Source organism: Polypterus senegalus, chromosome 4, assembly GCF_016835505.1.
Source record: "Polypterus senegalus isolate Bchr_013 chromosome 4, ASM1683550v1, whole genome shotgun sequence".
Classification (NCBI taxonomy): Eukaryota; Metazoa; Chordata; class Cladistia; order Polypteriformes; family Polypteridae; genus Polypterus; species Polypterus senegalus.
In genome coordinates, this window is record NC_053157.1 from 14,773,441 (window position 1) to 14,791,791 (window position 18,351).

The following is an 18,351-nucleotide window of genomic DNA, read 5'->3' on the forward strand; positions in this document are numbered from 1 at the left end:
ATGATTAACACAGTAAGGATAAGCTGTTCAAATGCCCTACTACACGTTTGTCACTGCCACCTTTTGACAAATTATAAAGCCTTCTGCCTCAGATTTTACTGACACACTAAGCAGCAGTGTACATTTCACTCTTGATAGAGGGATGAGATCACACAAACCATAAAATATTATGGAAAATATAGGCAGAAGAATTGCTGAAAGGGCAGATTAAAGCCTGGTTTGATTATACATAAGAGAGAAAGAAAATTACATATAACAAAAGAAGGCTACTTATTTAACCTTGGCACATTCAATATATCGATTTAACGTCTCAAGAAAGAAGGTAATGCTGATTAATAAGTAATAAAAATTAGTTAAAACTACCATGATCAATGAACAACTACTATCAAAATCCATGCATCCAAATATCAATATCAAACAAAAACTTGACCCTTTTCTCCGCTTGTTTCCACTTCCACATATTCTTCATTTGTCCACATTTTAAGGCTGTATTTGTGAAACAGACTTGCATATTGAAAAAATGATGTTTCCGCTAAATGAACAGTATAATTTCAGGAATTGGAATTCTTTGAAAATCTAAAATAGTGTTGGATTAGCACCAACATTTTGACTCGGGTATCGATACCAGCTTTCGGACCTCAGTATCAGTACCAATTGAGAGGAAAACTGATGTTTACTTCTGAAACCAAAAATTCCAAATTGCTGGCATCATACTATTTTTATACCTTGCGTTTCTGGCACTTTACCAGTACTGGTGTACAACAACAACTATAATTTACTTTTTGTATAGTGACCAGGCCCCCCCACTCCCCAAAAAAATTGCCTGGACAGATTTGTTTGTACCCCTTGAAAAGTTATCTTGAAGAGTTATTTTTCAAACTAGCTGTTTTCCTGAATTAGTATTACACGTCTACAATTGTGCAATCAGTTGGTCAGCATAAAAAAAAAAAAATTGTCAATCTGCTGTTTTGCATCATTGTGTGCCCCACACTGAATAAGGACAAGAGATCAAGAAACAGAGAGAGTCATTTGAAGAGTTCAGAAATAACATTTTTGCGTGACAGTGGGCTCAATGGAAGAAGACCCAGAAGGACTCCACTGTTGAAAGAATATATATATATATATTATATTATATTATATTATATAAATAAAATATTACAAAGGCAGACTGGACTCTGCTAAAATGCATACTGACAAGCCACAATGCTTCTGAGAGAATGTCCTTTGGAAAGATGAGACAAAACTGGAGCTTTTTGGCAAGTCATTATCAGCTCTGTGTTTACAGACAAAACTGAGGCCTTCTAAGAAAAGAACACCAGACCTACTGTGAAACATGGAGGAGGCTCGCTTATGTTTTAGGGCTGCTTTGCTGCATCTAGCAAGGGGTATCTTGAGTCTGCAGGGAACAATGAAATATCAAGACTATCAAGACATTCTGGAGCAAAACATACTGCCCAGTGTCAAAGCTCTGTCTCAGGCACAGGTCATGGATCCTCGAACAGGATATGGAGCCAAAACACAGCGAAAAGCACCAAGAATGTCTAATAACAAAACACTGGACTATTCTAAAGTAGCCTTCAAAAAGCCTTGATTTGAACCTCATCGAACATCTATGGAAGGAACTGAAACAATGCAGTCTGGAGAAGACTCCCTCCAAAATGGACACAGCTGGAGCAGCTTGCAGTGATGGGATTGTAAACGTTGTGCACCAAATATGTTAACAGTCTCATTCTTTCTGTCCATGCCATTTTCATTTGTGTTATTTTTTGAAACACTCTGTTGAATCAAAACTCTAACGCAAAGCCTGATTTTCTTAAACATGAAAGATCCTATAATGGGTACCAAATATTATTGTCAGTTTCAAGTTATTTCAAAGACAACTGTGGGATCTTTTCTCGAGGAAGGCTACCAACAAATGTGTCCATGTCTATATACTGTACAAAACAGGGGTCACCAAGTACAGTCCTGGAGGACCACCGTGGCTACAGGTTTTCATTCTAGCCCTTTTTTTAATGAGAGCCCTGTCTGTGCTGCTAATCAACCTCTTGTGAATTAATTTTAATTGAATTGCTTTTTTTAAGATTTGTTCCCCTGAATTTCTTCATCGTTCCTCTGAAGTGCTTCATTTCTTTCCTTAAATGGCACCCAAACAGAAATTAAATGTGAAGTGAGGGAGCCAACAGAAAACCAACTAAGTCAGGGCCTCAAACTACAACCAATTTCACTGCAATCAGCTGCTTAATGAGGTGCCAATTCTGGTCATTAAACTCTTTCTTTAATTCTGTGGCTTGTTGCTGCTCTCGTGGTGCATTAGCAGACATTTCTGAAATTGTTGATTTTCTCTTTTTAAGAGCACTGGGAACCTGAGTAGATCGACATTCCCGAGACCTTCATCGTTCTTTATTTTCAGATATTGTATGATGGACACCAGTTGTTTTGCCTCATTTTGTACCTCATTATTGTATGGCTGCTAATTCAGGAAAAAGAAACAATTAAGTGGTCTGAGTCTTCAAAAGCAAGTGAATTAAAATGAATTCAAAAGAAGTTAATTAGCAGCAAAAACAGATCACTCATTCAGAAAAGGGTTAGAATGAAAACCTGCAGCCACGGTGATCCTCCAGGACCGGAGTTGGTGACCCCTGGTACAAAATACAGTTCTGTGAATTGATGGTAGTAAAACCATTCATTATTTCATAAAGAAAAAGGAATCGTACTTTAAGGGAAGGAAATAATTTGTCAAATACTTACAGCCTAGGATGCAAGGCAATAGCTCTCACGGATTTCTTGTGGTTAGTCAACGTTACTCTGGTTTTCCCAGCTACCAAATCCCATAATCGGATGGTAGTGTCGTGGCTTCCTGTAGTAAAGCAAGAGAGAATGTGGACCAAGAAAAACAACATATTTAACAAAGCACGTACTTCAAATACAAAACCATGTGCTGTAACATTTTAGTTCATACAGCTTACCAATTATCCACTTTTACAAATACTGTCAACTATTAGTTGTGAAAAGATATATTTTGGCTACAGTGAAAAATGCACGTCAGAAGGTGGGAAAACATATTCATATTATGAGTTATCATTACCGGTTTAATGAACACGTTCCAAATTTATCCCAGTTAACTGGTTGTCTACCAGATCATTTTCCGCTACAGCGTATAGCCATCAAGACAAGACCTATTCTTAGCATCCAAATTGATTATGAATTATTATATTAAAAAAAAAAAAAAAACTATTTTAGCACCATAACCTCAAAAGTCTGAGGAGGAGGCTAGAAGCACACACTGATACAGCGCATTGCCGCACCCACCAAATGAAAAACCAACTCAGGATCCAGATTCGGACCTGAGTGTAGCCATGCAACGGGTGATACCTCAGCATCACACTAGTTCAGATGGCATGGAACAGTGAGAGGTTTTTTTTTTTATGGTGGTTGGAGTGCCAACTCTGCCACCAACCCCCAAGTTTTTCCCTGCAGATTGGAGGGCCTACATGCGCGGCTGGATGCAGGTTAACGCCATACCCAGGGCGGAGCAATTGCTTCACCAATATTCAAAATACATCATTAAAGGCACTTAGTGACTGTTATTTTTCACAAAGCCCCCCACCCCTTTAACACTTGTTTCTATAGATAATTTAGCTGGATTATATTAAAATGGATCTCCAATGTCTGCTCACATTTACCTGTACGACAAAGCTACCAAGTTTAAATTGGATTGGACACAGAGTGCTCTTATTGACCCTACAAGAATAAATGAAAAGAAGGTGACCAGTTAACGCTGTCATAAAAGAATGTACTGTTTTAGAATGAAGGCAAACATGTGACAGTCTCATCAAAAAGATGGTAGCTCAACTTTGCATACTGTACTCAAATTTCAAAAGACACAAAAAAGTGTCAGGGCTGACCACCCTTCTGTGGCTTAATGCTGACTGAGGATGCCTTGATGCCACCCACCCGCCCATCAATTCAATCAATACGAGATAGGCAAACTGGTGAGAACAGTGTCTATCCAACACTGAAATCATGTGCTGGCTTTCCTCAAATACATTGAAAGACTGTATATTGTGTTTATTTAATAAAAAAAGGAATCCCCAAAAACAATGATGAACTGATAGGAGATAAACTATCACACATTACAAAAAACCCAAACCTCCCTGTCACACCCTTTCCAAACCAGTCTAAGCCAAGGGGTAAAAAAAAAATGACAGAATCCAACCACCACTGAAGAGAAGAGGAGAGTTAAACAATCATACCACAACTGAGAAAAAAAACAAACAAAAGACAGAAAAACAAGGTCAAGGTGTTACAAGCTAAGATTTACACAACCAAGCGGCAGTAGACCAGGTACTAATTGCACTGCTGGAAGCACCATTAATCTGTCCAACAGACAACTCCTGATGTATTGAATTGTAGGACTGCCAGAAGAGATTGGGTGACAAACAAACATGCATCCAAAAGGATGCAAGACAAGAAGCACATGTACTGGGGGTCCTTTGTAGGGTTCAACTGCAATGTCAAGCAGGAAAGAGTTTGCTGCATGCAATCTGGTAACAGAAACCTATAATTAAAGGGTCAATTTGACTAAACATGTTCATAAAACACAAGAAAATGATCACAGACGCCATCCTTATTTTCTGATTTGTATCGCGGGAATGCTAAATTGTGAAGGCTGAATTTCAGTATAAGCTGTATTGTGGGATAAGTGTGTTATCTCATGCCCAGCAGGTATCAATTATAAACTTGCGCTTTGTAATTCTCTACTGCTCGATTCCAGAGAGCTCCATTATATACTGTATAGTGTGCTGCTGATATCATAACTGTTTTGAAAATGTTTACAAAAAAAGTGACTTTGTCATTTCAAATCAAAAACTGTTGCCACTGCACATTTTTGAAGAAAGTGTAAAATTACCTAAAGATCCAGATTTACCAGAGTGCATTATTTAATTCAGGTAGGTCAGGTAATTTGAAGATTTTTACACTTTTCTTAAAAATTTAGCATAAATACATAAAATTAACTACTGATGAGATTTGTACTAATTTTAACAAACAATTATTTCATATCTTCATTAGTTACAAAGCTCAATGCTAATGTCCCAACACTCAACACCAAAGGGCTGGAAGTTTTATTCACAATCCTTTACCTGTAATAATCTGAGGCTCTGCTGACTGGCACCTGACAGTTGCCACTGTGTTGGTATGTCCTGACAATGTATGAACATTTGCTTTAGTTCTCACATCCCAAACCTGCAGTATAAGCAAAAGAGAGAAAAAAAAAAAATATTTATGTAATTAAATATATGACAGTCAAGTCCTAGGATAGACCCATCATACTAGATCTTGGCATGGAAAAGATGCTCTTGTGAGGTGGAAAAGTAACTTGTCTGGTGGATAATGAGATCGACATGTGGCAGAGTCGCCTCTATGCACTGCATTGGCTCTGGAACTAAACCTCTCAATTAAGATTGGTCTCTCTCTCTCTCTCCAGGTCTTGGCTTGGCCAACAGGAAAGACTTTGGGTAGAGCTGGAGTTACTCACCTTTGTTGAGGGTCACATTGATGGTACTTTGATTTGAAGAGGGGAAAACTTAAGATTGTTTTAACATGCATGAAAACAACAAGTAATTTGCCTTTTTAGAGGCATCAGATTTATTGCTTGAAAGGATATCATCTGCTGATGCTGTAGTCCTATAGCAAAGATTTCAAAGTGTACATGGGAAATGGTGAATATACCTAGTGTGGAAAAAATGACTGGCACACAGACAGACTGACTCAGAAAGTCCACAACACACACATTTATTATGTTCTGCTTCTTCTTTACAGCACAGCCACAATAAACTCAAGGCTCAGTCCTTCTCGACTTCTCTTTTGATTCACTGCCACCTCCACTCCTCTCTTGCAAGCTCCGTCCTCTACCACCAGACTCCGGCTCCTTGAATGGAGTGAGGTGGCCCCTTTTATAATGCACCCAGATGTGCTCCAGGAGCTCCCCGATGGCCTTCCTGCAGCACTTCCTGGTGTGGCGGAAGTACTGCATGGGCACCCAGAAGCACTCCGGGTGTATCTGGTTCTTATTCTAGCAGCACTTCCTGGTGTTTCAGAAGTGCTGCAGTCCATGGCGCTGGAACCATCCAGGTGCCCCATGGCGGTTTAAGCTTCCAAGCTCTGTGCCCCCCATGTAATCCGGGGGCTGCCATCTTGCATCCCAGGAAAGATACTGCCCCTCTCCCGGTCCTTCCCTTCTCCAGGCATACAGGTGGGGCAAGGTCCCCGGTTGTCTCTCAGACTAGAAAGGTATGACTGCAAGCATTTGCCTAGATTCCTGTGCTAGTCATGGACTGTCCACAGTGGCCATTGTGATCAAAATTAAACTACCTTGTAAGTGTACTTGCTATCAGATTACCGTTTGTAAAAAGTCAATGATCAACTATGTACTTTTATTACCTAATCTGAGGCCATATATTCTGGATGCCAAGGTAAGGATTATTGAGCTATAAAATAATCACCATCTGGTGGTAAACTGACTCAGAAGGATGAAGTGCCAATCTGTCAAACTAGAAGACCCATGCAGGTGGTGAGGACATCCATGGAATGCCTAGCAAAAGTATCTGCTTAAAATAATTTGAATTCACCTCCATCAGAGCTTCTACTGCTGTTCAGAAGTACAGTAGTTAGCAATGCAGAGTCCAAATAAAGCCTGTTTGAGTCCTTAGTAGTGGAAGCATTTACAAAGAATTATGGCTAAAAGGTTGTTGGTGCCTCTGTCAGTAGTAATCCTAGGACTCACTGGGGAACACACCGGTGGAAAGCAAAAGGTATCAGTAGGCTTGAAAAGGAGGCAGCTTTGGCAGTGGCTCCTTTAAAATGCTAACACAACTTTTATAAACAATTTACACATCTAAATGTAAACATCAAAGAAAAAAAGAAGATAAAAACAACAAAAAAAACAACTAAAGACTAAGAAACAACAATCTATGCTGCCCTAGACAAAGAATGAATTTCCAACTCACCCTAGCTGTAGAGTCTCTGCTGCAGGTAACCAAAACATCAATTGTTGGATGCAAATCAATATCATATACGGCACTGAGATGACCATGGTAATGTCTAATAACCTAAAAAAATAAAAAAAAATTGAAATTGAAATCAAATAATGTCTATAAATAAGGGCTGTACCAAAATTTACAATCACATACATTTTAAAATTTGCTAAGGACATTAGAAGGAAATTATATCAAATCTATTTATTACAATTATTAAATTACAAACCCAACTGATGCATTTTGCCACTGTTGTAGAACACAATCTATCCTTAATGCAGAATTTTGTACCTCCAGCTTTCAAAACACATTATGTCTTATTCTAACCTCTATTGTCATTTCTCTGACCAATTTATAGATTTTTGCATATGTTGCTCAATGTGGCGAATTTGTGGACAACTACGACAAGGTTGACTGCCAAAGTCATTTTTCTTTCTTTAAAGTGATTTACTCCATCATTTGACACTGGTAGAAACCATGAAGGCATCTCCATGTGTGAACCCGAAGTGCATGTGAATGCTGGTCCCCCAAAGAGTTCCTTATTTAGAAGCAACTCAATCCCTATACTTTAGGTCTACAAGGCTGTTAATTAAATGGGAATCTCCATTCTAAGCCAAAATATTGTGATCATGATTCTAACTTATGTTTCTTTGACACCTCAGTTTCTTAATGAACAATATGCACAATTATTGACTACATTTCCCATTTTATTTGTGCTCCATAACATGACAAAACTATTACAACAATCCTGTAGACCGCTTTATATGAATGTCTTAATTTGAAGGTAAACACAGTGTGTGGGTGTTTGTTTAAAAGACTCAATGGTTGTTTTTAATTGTTACATTGTTTTTGTCATACAGCAAACATTTTAATGACAAACAATCAAGTGTGTGTTTTTTTTAGGACTTCAGTCATGTCTCCCTCACAAAGTGAAAGTTGCTCGTGTTATCCTCCTGCATAATCCATAAAGCAAGAGCTTCCATTTTACAATTGTAATTAGATAGATGGATAGATACTTTATTAATCCCAAGGGGAAATTCGCATAAGAGAAAAAATGTAATTTGCAGACAATGACATCTCAGTGTAATGTCTGAACGAATAAAATTATTGTACATGTTCTTAAAAAGAGTTAATGTTCATTGGTTCTGCAAAACTAGATAGATAGATGATAGATAGAAAATAATCTGTGTGTCTCAAGTCTGCATCAGTTTTCTCTCAACATGACAAATAGGCAGAGCAATTGAACTTTTGAAATATAGTTTCAAGACTGCATAATGCTTGTCAAGGACATCAATAATTTCTTAAACTCTCATTCCATGCAGTATTTATGGAAGCGATATCTTCTGCCAAGTGACACGTCACTGTATCCGTCAAGTTCCAACGGGTATTAAACATTTGCCCCTTATGGACAATTGTAAAGTGGCAAGGCGTGTATGTTGGAAGACTTCATGGCCTCCTGATATGGTATGTTATAGTGAAGCTTCGTTGTTGTATACGTTTCTTGCACCACCTTGTACTGCTAGTATGGAAACATTGCTGGCACAGTACATGCTGTTGACAGTCGTCGTCATCCTCTCTAAACCCAAAAAAGTTTCATGTCAAAAGAAGAGGAGCCTTTTTCCAATATCCTTACAGTTATTACTTGCATTGGTATTGTCATTTTCTTTTCTTCATCTTCATGAGAAAATTACATTTGACTAACGTTATTTAGAATTTCACGCAAAGCTACTTGCCTTCTCTTCCTTTCAACATACACTCACATACTCGATCACTGTGTGCTTTAGGTCATGTGGCACATATGGTCATGTGAAAAGACAATTTCCCCTTTGGGATTAATAAAGTAGATCGTCATACTATAGATTTTCACTGGTAACAGCAAATGAGACGCTTATTCAGAGGGTCTCTAGTAATATGAGAGAGGGTTTAAAATACTGAGAGTCTGAATGCACATACTGCAGAATTGACCATATTCATGATTTAGAACACACAATTAAACTGAAACTGCAATTTTAATACAATTGATTTTCTGTCCTTGCTATTTTATTGAAATGACATGCACTTGTCACCCATTCTGCCATTCTATACTATGCACATGCAACTGAAGCAGGTGATGTCAGATAGAACTACTGGTGACATACAACACTGTCAAGCATTTCTTTGTCAATTATAATAAGCTCATTACATTTGAAAGAAAGAATCTTTATAATAAAAGTAATAATTACAAATAATTATAGAGATCTATACCTTGTTATACTCCAGATCCCAACATTTAACTTGCTTATCTTCTCCACAGGAGAAAAGGTATGGACTCCGTGAACTAACAGCAACCCCTCGAACAGTGCTAATGTGCCCAGTAAGAGATAATTTCAATTTGCCGCTTGCCAAGTCCCAGATCTGTAGAAAAATAAGTAAACATATATTACAGTTTTTTTTTTTTTTTTTTATTTTGTTTCAGCATCACAGTGCATGTTGAGTCAGAGCCAAATGCACAATTATTCAGTATTTAGTTGTGGCAGGTTAGAATGCGTTACAGAATGTAATTATGTGTTTTAAAATGTTTCATACACTGTAAAATCTGCGTTCCTGAACTGTGATCATAAGTTTACAAACCCCAATTTTCTCTTTTGACAATGCAATACACAGTTAATATGGCACGAGCTATCCATAAGTCTCCAAAAGCAAATGTAAAATAAGCAATAATCTATGGCATTATTAACATAGACTGAAAATAATTCCTTCTGAAGTGTTTTAGTGGTTTTGCAAAAGATTCTGTTACAAAAAATAAACAGAGCGTCTCCTGTAAAATAAAAGCCAATGACTCAACTTTAATATAGTTGTACGTTAACATAAAAAACTACAGTACCATTAAGAATAATGTGAACTTACCTTGATTGTTCTATCAGCCGACCCAGTAACAAACCACTGGTTTCCAGGCTCTACTGCAATCGATCTCACCCATCCTAAATGGCCACTAATTACCTGCAGAAAGAAAACCGTGGACATCTTGTGCATCATTACTTTAAACAGAAACTAATTTCTACTTTTTTTAGTATTAAGTATTTCTTGTAGGAATGTAAAGTGCAATGATATGCATTCAAACGGAATGCTAAAAAAGAAGAAAGAAAAAAAAACAAAACACAAAAATATACGCTAATATGCCAAACAGTCACATAACATAAAAACCAAACTGATGTATCTTCTAACTAAATATATAAAAATCTTTGTGTCTGAAACGGAAATTATATATGACCACATGCAGTCGCGTTTGAAATGGAAATTACGTATGACCACAGAACATATTATAATACACTATGAGCGTATGACCGGAATCTAAATATATAAAGTTCTCGATAATTTAACACACTTTTTTATTTAGAATGATGGTGACTTACAGATCCCTGTGGTGATCACTATTATAACTCAACAAAGATGTAATGCATTCGCCCTAAAATCAGTATTCAAACAAATATCCCATGGTTTAAAGAAATAGAAAAAGAAAAAAAAGTATTGTTTCAGATAATGTTTACAAATAATCAGAGTACAAGATATGATGTTGACTTTAGGTAGGCAAACCCAGTGTTGAATTTCAATTATAAATATAAAACCAGAGCAATATTAAAAGAAAATGATTTTTTACTTTACACACCCACATGGATTTCTAGACATTTCTAAACCTTGGTACATCATAGAAAAAAAAAAAAAAAAAGAGCACAGTGCAAAATCTCATGTAGCAAAATTATGAAACGTTTCACAAGCTGCTAATACAATTAAAAAAATAGCGTGTTGCCATATTCTGGGTATATTTACTTAGTTTTTGAAACAAAATTAATCTGTTCATTTCCTGATCTGTTATTTCAGAAGTATAGTTTACTAAATATTGTGTTACATTAAACCCTGTAAAACCAATAATCAGAATTATTAACTGAAATGTTTATGCTGTATTATATTCCAGGCAGTGGTGGCACTGCTGCCTCACAGTAAGGAGATCAGAGTTTATGTCCCGGGTCCTCACTGTGTCTGTGTGTGTGTGTGTGTGGGTTCCCTCCCACAGTCCAAAGACATGCAGGTTAGGTGGATGGGCCCTTATCCATGTGTGTGTGTTCAACCTGCAATGGACTGGCAACCCTATCCAGGGTTTGTTCCTGCCTTGTGCCATATCCTAGACTGGATGGACTCCAGCACCCCCTGCAACCCAGTTCAGGACTAAGTGGGTAAGAAAATGACCAAAAAAAAAAAAAAAACATTCATTCTTCTATTCTTTAAATTTGACCAATTTAAAGCAAAACTTACCCGGTAAAGTTTCCAAGGTGGATGCCACTGTGGTTTTGGCATTGTTGGTGCCTTCTTTGATATCAAGGAAGAATTCTTTGTGCCTCCTGCCTCCATAAGCGACTGAAGGTTTAAAAAAAATAAAAATTAACATCAGAAAAGATTCAGCACAGAGGGAATAGTGTAGCAATTGAACAATCTGCAATAGGGAAAGCATTACAATGAAAGTATTAGAAGAAGGAAAACTAACTATCACCAAGTAAAAAATGAGGCTGAATAGTGCAGTTTAACTTACAACTACAGTCTATTTCGTATCCTATAGCCTAATGGATTTTAGAAAGCAGAATACTTGGAGATTTGAACAAAGAAAATTGATTTATCATGCAAGTTTTGGTATGACTTGTAAAACAAGGTGTGCCACAGAATGCTCATCTAAATCTATATAAATTAAACAATTAATAAACTTGAACACATACTGTATACACAGAGGAGGCCAGTAGCTGAAAGACATTTGAAACTATTAAGTGTATAGCAGGTTCAGGATATGGCAGTCTTGACACTGTGCAGTGTTTGGGCTGTAACTTTAATTTCAGCTGGTGTGTAGTTTTCACTTTTATTCCAAGTTTACACATGTTCCCCTAGAATTCAAAAATTGCCCAAAACTAACATGACCTTGTGAGCATATAGGTCTTCAAGACCTTGGATCATAAAGGTTTTCAGAGACGATGAATAACAAATAGACATTCATTCATTAAGACGTTGGTGGTATATCTATCATTTCCTATATGCAGGCAACACTGCGATGCCTTTAAAGAATAGACTGGACTCTCAGTTATACTTTAATCAAAAGTTTCAGGAGAGGGATATTATATATAAAAATAGATACAGATTTAAAAACATTAATAAAATTAACGAATGCTACTGGGACACCAACACCAATATGCCTGCATAATCCCCCACTATGACCATCAAGTAAGAAATTTTTCTATATATAAAACTTATTTATTTAAAGGTCTTCTGTAAAAAGCCAAATTTTACTCTGGGGACAAATAAAGTACTATCTATCCATTCTGAATGACAGATAAAATTACTTTTAGAAATCAACAGAAAGCAACACTACACCAATTCTGACTTTGAGATGTCATAAATTACATAGAAATATATAGTGAGAATTTGTTCATTTTAACAAAAATAGAACAGAAAGCAACAGAATATAATACTGGTAAAATAATAATAGAAACAATAAGCTAACTTAACATTACTCTTCAAAAGATTGAACATACACGCAGTGCAGTGCAGGTTCTGTGGGGGCAGCCTGGAGAGCTCTCAGATAATAATGCTACAAAGATCGTTGATGTCCAGCCTGACCCAGAAATGCCTCCTGGAGTCAACAGATTAGGCACCGGAAGTACTCCCAGATCACGAGCTTAAAAAAAGAGCCCTCCACTCACTCCCAGGGAATCAAATTCAAGAGAGAAGACAGATAACACTCCACTGTGAGAAATGGAGGGGAACAGAAGGAGCAAAGGGAGTGACTGGTTGTATTATCAGGCTGTTGTGCAAGAGCTGCTACAACCCTGAAGGGAAGGAAGGCTGCAAAAGGCACACGTTACTGTAAATAAATGCGCTCAATTAGAACCCAAGACTTCATGTGCGTAATTGTGTTTAGGGTGCTGGTACAAAGGGGGTATAAAACTGTTTGACTTGAATCTAAGTGAAAATTAGAAAAGATGAGCCCCCTTGGATATAATGAAGTCCCTCAATGATCAGATCCCTCTAAACCTCAAGAGAAAATATTCCATTCAACAGGGGAAAAAAACACTTACCATAGACAGCCCAGGTGGCTGGGACCTTTCTGCATTGCCTGCATGCCTAAGGATGTCAGACACACTAGGTGCAACACGACTTGCTTCTTGCCTACAAGATAAAAACAATTTTAAAAAAATAAACAAAAGAAGTGTTTGAAGTTTAAATACTGCAGGTTTAAAACATTTAAGCCGAAAAAAATTGCTATTTCAACAAGTGCTGTGAAATGTGTGGAAGCAAAAAGTGAGGAAAAATATTAAATACAGTTAATACCACTAAGACAAAAAAAGTAGTGGTAACAGCAGTCTAGCATGTTTATTAATGTTTAGCATGTTAGTATAACTCAAGGAACTATCGAAGTTTTACCCAAATTAACAAAGACAGATTTTTTTGTTCATTTTTGTACTTGACACGTTAGCCCAAATTTACATTTTGATTGCCCACATTTTAGTTTGTGTGGAAGAAGGAATGCATTCATTTCCTTTATCTCAGAATGTATAATGATTACTTCTGATGAAGAAATCACCACTTTGTGGCTTTGTCAATACCTGGATTGTGAAGGAGGAAGGGCAAGTGCCAAAGACTGAACTCCAATGTCACTTGGCATCTTCTGTATTTGTGTTTCTGCAGTTAGCGCTATACCTATAGATTGAGGCAAAAAACAGTTTTAGAAACATAAAACATATACAGTGCGCAAAAAAAAAACCAAAAAAAAAAACACACACACGAACAGAACAGCAGAAATAGCATTTTTCTCCCTAGTTTCCTGGATACAAAACAAACTAGAGACTGATCAGAAAGGTTTCTACATCAGCAATATAGAGGCCAGGATGTACGTTTGGACTGATTGGAAAGAATTTTGGTTGGGTTCTGCCAAATGCCAACAGCATATATGGACTAGCTGACAGTTGAAACGCTGTGTCAACATACAAAAATGTTTAACAAAATTCTATGACCTACCAGTACTCCAGGTATCACTGATGTATACCACATCTCCCTTAAAGTAACTACTTTAGAAACTCAGAGATGGCCTTCAACTGTAACTACACAAATACATTTCATTGTGTGCTTGAGGAAAAAAAATGCAGTGACTATGATTTTTATAACATTTGAAATTAAGCACTAAATTTAATTAACTTGAAGTCCACCTGGTTTCTACTAAAACAATGTAATATAACTATTCAAAAGCTAAACTTCACAAACATGAATTTTCTTTGAGATATGTAGGAAAGGAACAGGAAAAGTAAAGTATTTATTCATTGAAATGCATATGGGCAGAAAGCAGGCTGAAAGGTTGCACATCCACACACAAGACAATTACAATGACATACTCCTACACCTCAAAAAGTGACATCTGATGCAGTAAATCAGTCAGAGTTGGAAGCTACACAAGTGCATTTAACAAACAGGTAAGAATTATTTTGGTAACTGGCAGAGGCGATAAACACATTTTTTCTCCCCACTATAAACTGTCAAAGACCTGGTCATAGGTTGAACATGGTGCCTTTGGAGGCTGTGAATTCTATATGTTCAATTATTAAACTACAACTATTAATTAAATACATACTTCAATTACCAGATTGGGAAGAAGCCCCTCGAAGCAAATGGAGGTATGGACTGACAATTAATATTAATCTTGTTTTGCCTGTGTGTTTATACATCATAGTTTGTATGAGAAGTACCATACGACTTGTAAATTAAAAAATCAGAACTTAAGAGTTGACTGAAATTGCATAAAGCAAAACACAAAAAGTGTCAAATTGCAGTTTAATAACCTAACACACATCTGCCCATCATGACCAAATATGAGGAGTGAAAGGAGTATGAAAATTTTGCTAATGCCTTGAAAATAAAATAAAAAGACATGTGCTTGTTTCCCTATAAATTGTCCTCCTCTGGTGATTAATATATGAATGAGCACTTTTTTTTTTTTAATTAACACATTTTAATTATCAACAACAGCAGCACATCTGAAAAAGATCCTGTCACTTGAATTCACGGATAACTGCATGTCTTAATCTATAATATCCACTGCCTAAATTAGCAGTTAGTAACCTGGAATTTTCACAACATTAACAGAAGGTCATTAAAAGCATACGAAAGTCATTTTTGTCCTTCTCTGCAGTCAGACATTTCATTGTTAAATGCAGGAGGAAAGTGTAAATGTGTAGAGTTTTCAACTTTGGCTAAAAGTTGTATTAATGCTGAAGTAAGAGCCTTCTGATAAAAAAGAAAAAATTAACTGTCTCTCTAGTAACACGTTTTGATTTGTCAGGAAACAACATCAAGAAGACATAAACACAGAGAAGGCACAGCAAGCTGCCGTCAACAGAGATAAAGATTCACCAATACAGTACTCAAATAATATTCATTATAATAAAATGTAAAAAGATAGTAAAAGGTCCTATTTTTTTCTTCCGTTATTCTAATTTCCTGGTACAGTGTAGGAGTTGCACTATTCTATAATTTGATTTTTTCATTTTAATTATATTGAACATATTAATCACATTCTGCTTACTTCTGTAACTCTTCAAAAGACTTAAAACAATACACTTAAAACGAGCTGAATAGTCTTTAAAATGAGAAAACATGGGACACTTACAATTAATAAACGTAAATATTTTTCAGCCTACATTCAAGCTCTACTATTAATAAATAAGGATAAATTCTTAAAAAGCAAAAGGTATACCTGGTCCAGATGGATAGGGGTGGGTCCCAGTTATAACATAATCAGAGTTTTGACCTAACAGAAAGAAATAAGCAACAGACTGCATTAAAATTCATATGAATTATTGAACTTTACTGTTATTTTTAATACTCGTGTAATAAATTACCACGGCAGCACAAACTGTTCCTCTAAAATTTAAGCAAACAGAAATTATGACACAACATGATTAAGTGTTAAAAATTATGAAAGGAATTAAGACAATGCATCACAGCTATTACTTTAAAATAAATTCTGCAACCAGAACACAGGGACATTGTTTGGAAATTTGCTCAGGCAGACTTTACCTCAAACGTTCCGAGAGTTATTCTTCAAGCAAAGAACCACAGACAGGTGGACATATAAAAAATGACTAAGCAATGTTGTGGAGAGTAGGACTTTAGGGACCTTCAAATCTTTAGGGGCGGAGAGGTGGCTCTGAGGCTAAGGATCTGTGCTGGTATCCAGAAGGTTGCCGGTTCGAATCCCCGTCACTGCCAAAAGAGATCCTCTGCTGGTCCCTTGAGCATAACCCTTAACCTGAAATTGCTCCAAGGGTGCTGTACAATGGCTGACCCTGTGCTCAGACCCTCAAGGGGTATGCGAAAACTAACAAATTCCTAATACAAGAAATTGTAGAAGGCAAAATAAAAAAAAACCCAAAAACTTTGTTTTATTTTGGACAATCTAAGTAACTAGGATATGGATGAGCCTTTTGGACCGAATGGCCTTTTCTCTTTACAATTATCCTAATGTTCTAAGATCCTAAAATCACTCAAAGGCAAAACTATTATGTAAAACTACATAAATTAGTCTTTAATTGGCTTATAGAAGCTGAAAAGTGCTGCACTATGTGTGCTCCTACCAAATGAAACAGTGCAGGGCTTTAAAGAAGTGGCAATTAAATACTTCCTAAAGTTGCCCGTTTCCTACTTATGAATTATGAAAATTTGTGCCATACACTTTCTTAAACAAGGGATTCTGGAATATTTAGCTCTGCATTGGTTCTACTAATTCTTGTTTCTCAGACGTTCTCTTACAAGGCAACTGAATTAGTTCCAATATAAAATATTACTCATTTTTCTTTGAAAGAGAGTGATTAAGACTATATAATATCATGGTGTTACTTAAAAATGCAAACAAAACTACATTTCAAATGAATTCCAGCGTGGTGTGGAAGAAATTCAAATTTAGATATATTAACAGAATCAAATTAATTTTTCTTTCCCATAGGAAAATTAATAGAAAGAATTATTAAGGATAAGATTGAGCAACACCTGGCAAGGACAGGAGTTATTAACAACAGTCAGCATGAAGTCAGAAGAGGGAGGTCGTGTTTTACTAACATGCTGCAATTCTATGAGGAGGCAACAAAAGGATACGATCAAAGTGGAGCAGATGATGCTATTTATGTGGACTTTCAGAAAGCATTTGATAAGGTGCCACATGAGAGGTTGGGCATCAAATTAAAAGACGTGGGAGTTCAAGGTGATGTTTTTAGATGGGTGCAGAATTGGCTCAGACACAAGAAGCAGAGGGTGATGGTGTGAGGAACCTCATCAGAATTGGCCGATGTTAAGAGTGGTGACCAGCAGGAGTCAGTGCTAGGGCCGCTGCTATTTTTAATATATAGAAATGATTTAGATAGAAATATAAAGTATCAAGCTGGTTAAGTTTGCAGATGATACCACGATAGGTGGATTAGCAGATAATTTGGAATTCGTTATACCATTACAGAAGGATTTGGATAGCAGAAAGACTTGGGCAGATTTGTGGCAGATGAAATTTAATGTCAGTACAGTGATCCCTCGCTATATCACGCTTCGACTTTCGCGGCTTCACTCCATCATGATTTTTTTCTCATACACGCTTACGTCACTACGCATGCGCTTTCTGAGAACTTTTATCTAAGCCCTACGATGGCTCCTAAACGTGCTGCTTTTTCTAAGCCTTCCGACAATAAAACTAAGCGCCAAAGGAAGATGCTTACTATCCAGGAGAAGGTGAAACTCTTGGATATGATTAAAGATGGCAATACCCTACAAAAGCCTCTTCACGCATATGAAAAGACAGCGCCAGCAACTGCCTATCACGATGTTCTTCAGCCACACACCCAGACACCCACTGCCTACTCCTAGTACTTCTTTAGCGGAAGAAGACAACAACGCACCTGCTGAAGATACTGCACCACCTCTGAAGACTCTCCTACTGAGGTCATACCTTCATAGGTTAGTGGTTGTGTGCAATTAAATGTACAGTACAATAATCTACTATACAAAAGCGTTCGGGATTGTCCTTCCCTCCCGTGAGTACAAAGCGTAGCGGTATTGCGCTTATTACAGACTTACTACTTGCGGCTTGCGGTACGAAGCGACGCAATGTGAGCAGAGTTCTGGTGCTCTCATCGTTCCCTTGCTTTTGTGCGCGATGCGCTGGAAAAATAGACAAAATTATGTCTCTGGAAATAATTAATGTTGAAGTACAAATGCCTCACCGCGTAGTAAATATCAGGGGAGATGGTGCTTGCTTATTCTCATC

At 37.0% G+C, this 18,351-nt stretch overlaps 1 protein-coding gene across 1 annotated transcript in view; it reads right to left on the reverse strand.

Moving 5' to 3' along the window:
* plrg1 (pleiotropic regulator 1) overlaps positions 1-18,351 on the reverse strand; it is a 32,414-nt gene that overhangs the window by 5,626 nt on the left and 8,437 nt on the right. Inside the window, exons 4-12 of the mRNA XM_039750281.1 lie at positions 15,799-15,852; positions 13,658-13,751; positions 13,130-13,220; positions 11,325-11,426; positions 9,921-10,013; positions 9,279-9,428; positions 7,008-7,109; positions 5,142-5,244; positions 2,749-2,857 (exon numbers count right to left, since the gene is read on the reverse strand). Of these exons, the coding sequence (XP_039606215.1) occupies positions 2,749-2,857; positions 5,142-5,244; positions 7,008-7,109; positions 9,279-9,428; positions 9,921-10,013; positions 11,325-11,426; positions 13,130-13,220; positions 13,658-13,751; positions 15,799-15,852 (898 nt within the window). The remainder of the gene's footprint in view (positions 1-2,748; positions 2,858-5,141; positions 5,245-7,007; positions 7,110-9,278; positions 9,429-9,920; positions 10,014-11,324; positions 11,427-13,129; positions 13,221-13,657; positions 13,752-15,798; positions 15,853-18,351) is intronic.